Source organism: Pteropus alecto, unplaced genomic scaffold, assembly GCF_000325575.1.
Source record: "Pteropus alecto unplaced genomic scaffold, ASM32557v1 scaffold40, whole genome shotgun sequence".
NCBI lineage: Eukaryota > Metazoa > Chordata > Mammalia > Chiroptera > Pteropodidae > Pteropus > Pteropus alecto.
Window position 1 is genome coordinate 16,551,598 of NW_006431919.1, and position 12,877 is coordinate 16,564,474.

Consider the following 12,877-nt stretch of genomic DNA (forward strand, 5'->3'; position numbering starts at 1 on the left):
CGTGCACGTTCTTGTGTAGAGGAAGTGGATAAGTCAGGGCGAGGCACAGCTGCCTTTGGGCACTTAGAAAAAGGAGAAAAAGGTGCTGCTTCTTCAACAACCTCTGTGTCTATCTCTTCAAAAGATTGTCCTAATATTCTGATGTTGTTAGCCCCAAGCACTTAGTTGTCATCCACTGAAAAATTTTAATGAAAATAGATAATAAAAAGGATTTCTGTATTGAAAATTCTGGACTGAGCTTTTCATTATACTAAATTAAGTTTTTTTTCCTCTAAGAAATTTAATTTAGCCTTCAGTTTATTTATGATTTTCTGTTAATAGTTGTATACTTACGTTAAAAATATTTGATTTTGTTAAGATCATCTTGTAATTTATTTCAGGTGAAATTTTTATTCATTAATGAAGTGATATAACTTGATGTATTTTTGTATTTTGTATTTTGAATCATGTGACCCCAGAATATATAATTATATAAAAATATAAGGTTTAGTGAAAAAGTAAAACTCAAATCTGCATATTCAGTATTATTCTTTTTTTACTAAAATTTTATATGTACATAGATATTAATTTATACCTTTGTACCTATATTCATTAAATGATAGATGTTTACTTATATCTATGTATACTATATGTATATGTTATTATGTTATATGTACTTATACTCAGATTTTTTGTAAAATAATAAGTGTATGTCTGTGTAGGTTTGTAATCTTATATATGTGTATGTATGTTTTAGGAAAAAAGACTAGAAGGACTTAGACCTAATTGTATCTCTTAGTAATAGGATTTTGGATGATTTTTAAAATATTTTCTTTATAAGCTTTTGTATTTTTCCACTTTTTACAGTAATTATATATTATATTACATTGGCAGTAAATGTTTTAGCGTTGTTTCTTTAAGACTTTTTACTAAAGCTTTTTTTCTTTCCTTCATGAAAAGAGTTTTTCAGCTTATATCTTTAATGGATACCGGATTGCCTCGGTGTTCTAACGAGAAAATAGAGCTTGCAATTCTGTGGTTCTTGGATCAGTTTCGTAAGACATATGTTGGTGATCAACTTCAAAGGACCTCAAAGGTAGGTGTTTACTAGAGATTAAAAAAACTTCTTAAAGATGAAGAAAGATGTTCACATATAACAGCTTTGAGCTGGATGATATATTTGGGCAATTTCTACATGAGAAATTTAATTAATCAGTTGAAATCAATTGATTAATTGGTATCGAAGGCAATGTGAGATTAATTTGCTCATTTTATGCCTACATTTACCATTTTCTTTGAAGACTGATTGGCAGAGTTAGTGAATGTTTTTTATGTGACTAGTCATGAAATAGTTAAGATTATTTTAGACACTTTAATGGATTTTGCCTTATTGTATTGTAGTTCTAGGTTTCAAACATAGGATTTACTCTTCTAATAGTTTTGGGTTTTTTTTCTGGACACCTATCTATTTGTGTGGTTTCCAGGATGTTTTTCAGCATTTTTACATGATACATTATGACGACTAGGAAAGTTAGACTTGCCTTTGAGAGGCCACAGTTAAATCACCTTAATGTGGAGAACACTTGTCCTATGATAATCGAAAGTTTAGCATCGGCAAATGTAGATGACTTGATCCTGAGGCATAAAGAGGGATTTTGAGGGCATGTGTGTGACACCAGATATGTAGTAGTACTTGTGACACTAAGATCTGCGAGATTACTTCTTCTCCTGGAATAGTAACTCTTTCCAAAACCTTCTCCGTAAGAAGTCCTAAAGATATTCTTATCTCCTTTGGAGCAAGCTTTTTGCATTGAACTGAGCTTTTTTCCCCTCTGAGATATTTAGCTTAACTCTCAGTTCATTTCTGGTTTTCTATTAATAACAATTATAAAGTAGTGTGAGAAAATATTTTTTGACTCTGTTAAGATCATCCTTTAGTTTTTTTATTTTTTATTTTTTTACTTTTTAAGAAAGCGGTATAGCTCAATGCTTTCTTTGTCAAATATATCGTGATATTTTATTGCCATTTCTTTTTGTTCGTTGATATCAATAAAATTTTCTTAGAATTCAGCTGCTAGTGAATGAGACCATTAGGGAGAAAAAGGAGTGGCTAGGAATGTATTAGGTTGACACTAAGACAAATTAGAATCATAAAAATTACATGGTATGAAGTTTATACAGGGTGCCTCTTTTAAAATTCTACATGTGTTACTCAGAGATTGAGTATAAATCGAATTATGATTAATGGTCTTGTTTGAAATGTACCCAGAGAGTTGGTAATTTTGCTTTTGCAAAAGTGAACACTCTTAAAACATTACTAATTCAATATCCATTTGGTCTGAGTCTGAAATCAGAAAAGTATAATATGGAGTAGAAAAACCTTCAAATATTGTGTTTAAAAGTACTCGGAAATAAATATGTACAATAAGAGTAGTCGTTTTAGGGCAATGCAGTTTGGGAAATACACACACACACCCTACACATACCTTTTAATATAAGGTAATTGTGAAAAAAAGGGAATTATAGATCAGTTTTGGGTTTTTTTAAGAGCTTACTTATTACGGAAAAAATAAACACATCATAAGACTAGTGTTGATTCATTTATCAGAACTTTAACATTTTTGGTTTATGCATCTTACTCTATTTTCAAGGAGAGATTAAGCCTTAGATAATGTTATTTCTAAGACATTTCTACTCCGTAAGCCCAAAGTGAAGCTAAAACTTTCCGCTTTTCTTTTCTCTGGCTGGTCTGCCTACCTGTCTTAATAGGAACTCTTTCGGCGGGGGAGGGTCCTTACTGTATGCCCTGGCATTCTTCTCTGAAGGCTTCATGCTCTCTCTTGTTCTTATAACAAGCCTGAGAGGTCGATATTATCATTCCCATTTACAAATGAAAAAACAGACTATCTAAAACATTTGTAAGTTCTCTACGTATTATTTTTCTGGCAACTAGCTAAGGAAGACTAGATGGAAAATAACTTTTGGTTAATGTATTGTCTGATTCCAAATTGTGGCCAAAAAAAAAAAAAGGAGGGGGAGAGTGTGAGATAATAGTAAGCAAATAATAGTGTGCACTTATTTTGTACTAGGAACTGTACTCAGCACTCTGAAGCATTGTCTCATTTAATTGGATCATAGAGAGTATGGCTTACTAAGTTCTCAGTAGCTTTTCTACACGTTACCAGTTTCATGCTTCACATACTACATACTTCATGTAAACTTTTTTCAGCCCCTTTAACAGTCGGCGTTCTCTGTCAATTCTGGGCCTTTGAACAAAATATTTCCTCTGCCCAGGAACTATTTCTTTTCAATCCAACTTCCATGCCCGCCCCGCCTCCACCCCGCCTTACTCTGCTAACTCCTACTCATCGTGCACATCAGACACCCCATCCTTTAGGATGCCCTTTTAACTTAAATTCTTGGAGGGTTTCTTCTCTCTGTGTTCTATAGCACTATATGTTTCCTGTTTTATCACTGCTACATTGCATTGTAAACATTTGTTAACAAAACACATGTAGATTGTAATTCGGGTTAGGTCTATTTCCGCCTTTTTTATTACTTCCACCTCCCAAGTGCTTCACATACTGTTTGTATGCTTTCTACTAGATAATGGTTGCATGTATATATTTAGTAGGACTCCATAGGGTTTGGGTCTAGACCTCACGTACAATACTTTCAGGTAATAAAGGGGATGTTCTTGAGTTGGAAAATGATGCTGACTTTAGTGAAGTTGTTTGACAGCTTTAAATAAGGTTTACTATTAAGCATCTGGAAAATGTATAGAAGCCTGCATATGCAAAATAAGACAGTTTATAGAAATAAGTGTCTCAGGAACCAAGGGGAAAATATTGAAGAGACCTAAGTGATGTATAGAATTATGTCCTATAAGTGAAAAAGAAGAACCATAAGTATTAGCTATAGGCATTTATCGAACAGTAGTCTGTGCCAGAGACTTTGCGTAGCACTTGACAGGTATCTAATTTTATTTTACAAAAACTCCATGGAAATAGTTATTTTTATTAACACCCACCCCACCTCTTTTTACATATATGGAAACTGAGGTTCAGAATGATTGATTAATGTGTTTAACTAGTTGGACTTTATTTGAACCCAGGACACCTAATAACAGAGCCTGTGTTACTAACCATTTCGCTCTGTTGTCTCCTGTTGGATCTTTCACTGGGATAGAGTGGGGTCTTCAAACTCCATGGGTTCAAGAAAGGAACTGTCTTCTAAAATTCATTCCTATTTCAAAGAAGAATAACTTTGAACCCAAAATTACCACTTTGTTCTTACTTCTTATATCTAATCTGTCACTTAATCTTGCTGATATTTTCTAAATATCTCTCAGGTCCACTCTTTTCTCAGGCCTCTTCCTTTTTATCCTCAGCAAATCCAGTGAGAAATGACAAGAAGTGAGATACCATATCATACCAATTAGCTGGAGACAATTAAAAAGTCTGACAAAAGTAAGTATTTGTGAGGAAGTGAAAATAACGAACACTAGGGCAACCACCCAGAAAGTAATTAAAAACATACATAGTGAAAAAAAAAATCATTAAAGTTTAAATATGATACTATAAGGTGTTTACTTAGCGCAAAAGAAAGCAGTACAGGAGAGCTAGAGGAACGAAAAAGACATGAAAGGTTAAAAAAAAGGAAAATGGCTGACAAAACTCCAACAATAGCAATAATAACATTAAATGAATAATATAATCCAACGAATAGGCTGAGGTTGTTAGACTGAATTTAAACAGTGTCCAACATGGTATCTACAGAACACATATTTTAAATTCAAAGATATAAGTAGATTAAAACTAAAAGGATAGCAAAGGTATGTAGATAGCAACCGTAAAAAAGCTCAAGTCGCTATGCTAGTATCAGACAAAATAGCCTTTAAAACAAACAAAAACATGTCACTAGGAATAAAGACGGACATTTTATAATGATAAAAGGGTCAATCTTTTGAGGAAAATACAACAACTATAAATACATATATACTGAAGAACAAGGGTCCCAGATGCACAAGGCAAAACTGAGAGAAATAATAGTAGTAATAGTTGAAAACTATAATGTCCTAGTCTCAATAATGGATAGCACAACTAGGCAGGAGATCTATAAGGAAGTAATAGACTCAAACAGTATTATAAACCAACAAGACCACAGACAACTATAGAACACTTTATTCAGCAACAACAGAATTTACATTCTTAAAAACACAGAGAACATTGTTCAGGATAGAGAATATGTTTGACCATAAAACCTAACTCAATAAATTTAAAAGAATTGAAATAATAAAAAGTGTGTTCTCCAACCACAGTGTAATGAATAGACATCAATAACAGAAATTTGGGAAACTCAAATATGTGGAAATTAAACAATACACTTCTAAATAACCAGGGAATCAAAGAAGAAATCACAAGGGTAATTAGGAAATACTTCCAGGTGAAAGAAAATGAAGACAGCATGCCAAAATTTATAAGATTCAGCTAAAGCAATACTTATGAATAAATGTATAGCTGTAAATACCTACATTTAAAAAGAAAAATAAGAAGAAACTAAACCTAAGGCAAGTAGAAGGAAGGATATAATAAAGATCAGAGGAGAAATTAATGAAATAGAAGTTTAAACAATAGCAAAAATCAACAAAATCCAAACTTGGTTCTTTGTAAAGATAAACAAGATTGACAAACCTTTAGTTAAATTAACAGAGAAAGAGAAGACTCAAAGAATGAAAATCAGGAGTGAAATAGGTGACATTACTATCGATCTTGCAGAAGTAAAAAGGATTATAATGGAATATTATGAACAGTTGAATGCCAATAAGTTACACGACTTAGATGAAATGAAGTCCTAGAAAGACATAAACTACTAAAACTGATTCAAGAAATTATGGAAATCTGAACAGACAAACAACAATTAAAGAGACTGAATTAATAATCAAAAATTATCCACAAAGAAGAGCCCAAGAAGATGGCTTCCCTCGTAAATTCTACCAAATATTGAAATAATACCAATTCTTCATAAATGCTTTCAAAAAGTAGAAGAGTATCCTTCCTAACTCATTCTACAAGGCCAGTTAACCCGGATACCAGAACCATACAAATACATCACAAAAAAAGAAAACTACTCAGCAACATCTCTTACCGATATAGATGCAAAAAAAGCTAAAAAACAAACAAACAACAACAAAAAAAAACCTTAAACCAAGCAGACTGAATCCAACAACTTCTAAACGCTTTCCTCTGTGATTAGAGAGGTAAGTCAAGGGTATCTCTTGTGTTAAACATCATACTTGAGGTTTTGGTCAGGGAAATTATGCAACAAAATGAAACAAAAGGCACCCATATTGGGAGGGAGGAAGTAAAACCACCTCTGTTCACAAATGGCATGATCTTGCATGTAGAAAATCCTAAGAATTCACTAAACTATTAGAACTAATAAAAAAAATTGGTAAGTTTGCAAGATAGAAGATCAATATAAAAAAAAATCAATTGCATTTCTATTCACTTGAAGTAACCGACCTAAAAATGAAGTGAATAAAACATTCCATTTACAGTAGCATCCAAAATAGTTAAATAGGAATAAATTAAACAAAAGAAGTGTAAAACTTACAAACTGAAAATTAAAAGACGTTGGAACAAATTTTAAAAAATCTAATGAATGGAAAGATATCCCATGGTCACAAATTAGAAAACTTAATATTGTTAAGGTGGCAATACTTGTAGACCAAATTGATCTACAGCTTCAACACAGTCTCTGTCAAAATCTCAGCTGTCTTTGCAAGAATTGACAACTTATCCCAAGATTCATATGAAAATTTAAAGTACCAAGAATAGCCAAAACAATCCTGAAAAAGAAGACCATGACCATCCCAGTTTCAAAACTTACTGCAGAGTAACAATAATCAAGATAGTGTGGTACCATCATAAGGTTAGACACATAGGTCAGTGAAATAGAATTGAGAGTCCAGGTTTGCAGTCAGTTTTTTGATAAGGATGCCAGGACAACCCAATGGTGAAAGAATAGTCTTTTTGAGAAATGATGCTGGGACAGCAGGATATCCACATGCAAAAGAAGGAAGTTGGACCCCTGTCTCCCACCACACACAAAAATTAAGTCAAAATGAGTAGGACCTACACATAAGAGTTAAAACTATGAAACTCTTAGAAGAAAACATAGGAGTAAATCTTTATGACTTTGGTTTGGGCAATGGTTTTTTAGGTTCTACACCGAAAACAAGCCACCAAAGAGAAAAATAGATAAATGGGACTTCATCAAAATTAAAAACTTGTGCTTCAGAGGACATCATCAAGAAGGTAAAAATGCAACCCATAGAATGGGAGAAAATATGTACGAATCATTTATCTGATAAGGGACTTGCACCTAAAATATAGAAAGAGCTCTTAAAATTTAGTAATAAAAATATAATCCAGTTTAAAGATGGGAAAAGGATTTAAATAGATGTTTTTCTAAAGAAGACAAACAAATGGCCAGTAAGCACATGAAAATATATTTAACATCACTGTAATCCATGGGAAATTAAATCATTTTAATTCAGGGAAACCCATGTCAGTGCCATAATGAGATACCTCTTCACACTCCCTGGGAGTGATATACTCATAAAGTCAGTTAGTAACAAGTATTGGTGAGGATGTGAAGCAGCTGGACCTTCATCTACTGCTGGTGGGAATGTAAAGCAGTGCAACCAGTTTGGAAAACAATCTAGCACTTCTTCAAAAAGTTGCACGTAGAGATACCATGTAATTCAGCAATTCCAGTCTTATGTGTATATCCAAGACAAATGAAAACACCTGTACATAAAAGCTTACACAGCTGTTCACAGAATCATTATTTCTATTAGGCATAAAGTAGAAAAATATAAATGCCCATCAATTAAAGAATGGATAAATAAAGTGTGGTATGTGCAAAATGAGAGATTCTTCAGTCATAAAAGAGGATGGAGTATTGGTACATGCTACAGTATGGATGACCCACTAAAACATAATGCTGAAAGGAGCCAGCCACAGAAGAACAAATATTGTGTGATTCCATTTATGTGAAATTTCCAGAATAGGCAAGTCTATAGAAACAAAGTAGATTATTGGTTGCCTAGAAAAGATATTTTTTTGTAGTATGGAAAACATTTTTAAATTGATTGTAATGATGGTTGCAAATGTCTGTGGATATACTAAAAGCCATTCAATTGTATACTTTAAATGTCTGAATTGCACAGTAGGTGAATGTCTCAGCTATTACCAAAATAAGATAAAAACTCATTTTTAAAATAGAAAAGATTTAAACGAGCACATCAAAAGAAGATCTCTAAATGGCCAATAATCACATAAAAAGATGCTCAGCACTGTTAATCATCAGTGAAATCAAATGAAATACTAGCATACAATACCCAAATGGCTAAGTGAAAAAGACTGCGAAAACCAAGCCTTGACAATCGTGTGGAACACACGAAACTATCGTGCGTTGCTAGTGGGAAGTAAATTGATGTAACCATTTTGGAAAATTTGGTGCTATCTGCTAAAACTGAACATAGCTATCCTATAATTCATCAGCTTCATTCTTAGATATAAACCCAGAAGAAATGAGTTCATACATCCACCAAGTGACGTGTACGACAGTGTTCACAGCGGCTTCATTTATAACATCTAACTCATTCCATCAACAGTCAAATGGATAGATAAGTTAATGTGTAGTCGTACAGTGTAATACTACACAACAGTAAAAGAACAGAAAACATTTTGCTACAAGCAAAAATTTGGGTGAATCGATTATAATCAATTTAGCTATGATGATGAATGCAAAAGTTAGGACAAAGGATACATACTTTATGATTCTTAACAATTTATTCACAGTCAAACTGATTTATGGTGATAGAAGTCAGAATGGCGGATACCTTTGGGGCGAGAGAATATCTTGGGTGGAGAAGTTGAGCAAGGGAGCCTTCTGGGGAGCTGCAGATGTTTTTATCTTGATGGGAGTGACAGGACTGTATACATATGTAAAAAATTCACTGAGCTTGGAATTATGATTTCTAACATTTATGTTATACCTCAATAAACATTTTTTTACAAAAAATTATTCATAAAAACCTGATGTGTAATTGTGAAAACAAAAAGAAACTTGTCCATCAGCAGGAGAGTGGATAAATTTTTGAATAGTCATACAATGGGATTCTGTACAGCAAGGAAAGCAATCATTCGTTTTTGAAAACTACATTTATTTTTGGATTGAAAAAACCCTCCATATTGTATTAAAAAGTTGTAAAGGGATATATATAACATGATACTTCCTATATCATATATGTTAAGACTATAGTATGTTTATGAATTCCATATATAGTAAAAATATAAAAATTTGCATAGCATTGGTAAACACTAAATTCAGGATAGTAGTTATCTCTGGTTGAGCAGAAGTATGGGATTAGATAGGAAGGCACAAGAGACTTCAGCTGTAATGTTTTATTTCTTAGTCTGTATGGTGGTTTTGCATGGGTGTTTATTATTATTATTTATTCCTTTTCCTATATTTGAAATTTTAATAATCTATAAAACATAATATAAGCACTCTAGTTAAACATAGCAAATTTAATATCCTCATTTATCCTCTTCAGCATCCTGAAGCCCTACTGTAAAGGAATAAAAAAAAAGAAATATACTTACAAGGAAAAAAATGGAAGGGATGCTAGACAATGAGACATTTGAATCTAGCTACCAAATATATAAGTTGTGTCTGCCTTAATGTACCTGAGAGCTGAATCCTAAAAGTTTGCAGTGGAGCGAGCCAATAGTTAGGGAGACGATTCACACTAAGAACCCCGAAAAAGCTCAGAACTTGGAGTCGTTAGATACCCTTGAAGGGTAAGGCTCAGGGTGTTGCTGAAAATAGAACTGATTTCAGATGTGTGTTAGGGTCAGTTAGGGTACCATGCCACTTACCTGCCCCAGCTCAGCTAGAGGCTCCTCTCCAGCTTTTGCAGGAAACGGGAATTTTTTCTGGAAGTTTGAATAGCTGGAGATGAGAATGAGACACTGAACCGAAAATGCCCCCAGACGAATTCCTCAATTCTTGCTAAAACACTGTTCCTGAGCTTGAAACTCCAAAGCTGGAGATGGGTGAAATGCATTTAGGGAGTAAGAAACTTATTTGAGAGAGTCTTACAGATACAGATGGGTGGGACCCCCAATTTAAAAATCTGCCTGCCTTATGACCCTACAGTGTTTACTGGATGACAAGCCCTGTTGTGAACAGAGTCGGTTTTGAGTGCCTCATTCTAAGAATTGAACAGCTGTCAACTGCTAGCCTTTCGAAGAAAACTTCATGTGAAAAATCACAAAAAAAGAGAAACTAGGAAATTGGTGCAAAACAAAACAAAATGAATTATATTCCAACCTTGAAACAAGATTTTATAAAGATAATTCAGAAAAGAAAGTGCTTTTCAAAAATGATAGATGGTAGCAGAAATTAAATCTTAGTAGATTCAGATGATAACATAGCAAATGTCACCCAGAAAGTGGAACACAAAGTTAAAATAAGAACGGACAATAGGAGAAAAAAACTAAGAAAATTAGACAATCCGGGAAGCCCAAGAGTGAATTAATAAGAGTTCCAGTAAGACGAAATGAATGACTACTACAGATTTTTTTGTAATGAAGGATGTCCAGCAAAGTGAGTGAAGAAAGCTCTCTATCAAGCACGTGGCATCATAAATTCACATCATCAGGGGGAAAGAGAAGCTTCTAAAAACTTCTAGAGAGAGAAAACATCCCATTGAGAAGATCAGGAATGAGAATTATGTTGGGCTTCTATATTAGAAGCAGAAGACAGTGGAACAATGCCCTCAGAGTTTCGGAGGAAAAAAATGAATTCCAACTTAAAATTTTATATTTAGTCAAACGTAAGACAAAAAGCCTCAAATTTCATTTCCCTAACATCCTTTACCATGAAGGTGCTGGAGGCTGTGTTCCACCAAATTAAGAGAGTAAACCCAGAAAGAAGATGGAAGGCGTAGGATCTGAAAATCGGGGAAATCCAGCATAGGAAAGAGGCAAAGGGGGTTTCCAGCTTGATGACAAAGTGAAGCTCTCACATGACAGCTGTGCCTCAAGCATAGAGAGCAACCAGTTTAGACTGGAACGGGTGGAAGATTATTGTTTTTTTTCTTTTCTCTTTCTTGCCTTTTTTTTTAAAAAAAAAAAAAAAATAGAAACTGAGCGATTACATGATGCGTTGGATCGATGAGAGTAGTTGAGGGGGTTTACAGATCTGGAAGAGTTTGAGGATCAATTTACAATAGGCACAAACACAGCAAACTTAGGTAAATGAAAAGTGAGTCAAACTAAATGTACAAGAAAGGGAATCCAATTACAGTAGTACTATATAGCTTAATTATGAATAATAGGTTCATTGTCATAAGTTAGGGAGTCATGAGATAGCGTCTGAAATTCAAAAATCAAGAAATAGCTATATCAGCATGTTATTTAGAAGAGTGGGTAGAAAGAGTAAAAGAATTAGCTAAGAGTTCAAAGTGGGTTGACTGAGAATTGGAATCAAATGTGGGGAGGAGTATATCAGGATGGCAGCTTTTCATTATTACTATTTGGTTTTTAAATGATGTGCATGTACAATTTTAATAGAAATACAAATTCATTTAGATAATTACAATATCATTCTATATGCAGAGCTAATGGTAAGCATATGGTGTCATGGGAGCACAGAGTATTAATTAGTCAAGATGCTGGGAATCAGAGAAGGCCCCTGGGAGAAGGAATTTCTGCGTGGAATCCAGAGAATTAGTAGAAGCCATGGGAAGGAAGGAGAGTAGGATGCATGTTCTAGAAGGTAGGAGCAGAATGCACAAAGCCTCAAAGATTCCACGTTGGAAGACATGCAACATGGCCAGCATTGGCAGTATCCCCAGTGATCGTCACAGAACCTAACATAAATGCTCAGTAAATATTTATTGAATTAATGAGTATAAAATCGATGTATGAAAAAGCGTTTTTTTTAAGAATGAGAAGTCTGGAAAAAGACACGTGGCAGTCATGTGGCGCCTACTCTATATCTGGAGCACCAGAAGTCTAGGTGGAAGGGACAGCAATTCAAGCCTCCGCAGACTGGTCAGTCTGTCCTCCAACCATGTGAATTTCTTCTGAGATACCTCAATAATCTGTTCTGGAGTCCAGTAACAGTATAATTAGTCCATCATGCTCTTGTAATGAAATGTACTAAAGTGTGGCTGGTACTTAAACTGTGTATGTGAATAGATCACCCACCTTAAAATATCAGGATACAAATTAAAACTTCTAAATATAGTAGAATCTTTGTTAGGGTATATCAGAATTTTTGTATTTATCAGTTGTTTCTGGTAATTATTACCAGTGCTTTCTTTTATCTCAGTACATGGTAGGTGCTGCCATTTACCATGACTATAAGTCATTTCAGTTTATTAATTGAGAAGTTTTAAATATTACATTTTTAATTTGATGACCATTTATTAGGAAAAGTCCATTTTAATTTTTAATCCAATTAAAATCGGATACAGAAGAGCCTTTTTTAAATACATGAACACACACATACACCTTGGCTTCTGAATATTTTCTAAAGATTGGAAGTTTTTCACTTAGTTCTCAAATCCCTTTATTTTAATGCTATCATAAACTCTGCCATAAACATCAGTTTTGTTTTGGTTGGTTACAGAATCTCACCAATAAGTGAAATCCCAAAAGTTAGTTAGATTTTGAAATGTATTTTCCTTTAAAAATAGATCCAAAAAGAGCTATTTAATCAATGACACTGATAAACTATAGTTTTAATAGAAATTGTCTAAATTTTGGCCGTTTAAAATAAGGCACCAGAAGTTGAAGAGAGAGCAAATTCTCTT

General features: G+C 33.7%; 1 protein-coding gene across 5 annotated transcripts in view; it reads left to right on the forward strand.

Annotated features, from left to right (window-relative positions):
* RANBP17 (RAN binding protein 17) overlaps positions 1 to 12,877 on the forward strand; it is a 245,233-nt gene that overhangs the window by 48,578 nt on the left and 183,778 nt on the right. For all 5 annotated transcript variants that reach the window (XM_025043079.1, XM_006906589.3, XM_025043080.1 and 2 more), the window contains one exon: positions 940 to 1,075. In XM_025043079.1, the coding sequence (XP_024898847.1) occupies positions 940 to 1,075 (136 nt within the window). The remainder of the gene's footprint in view (positions 1 to 939; positions 1,076 to 12,877) is intronic.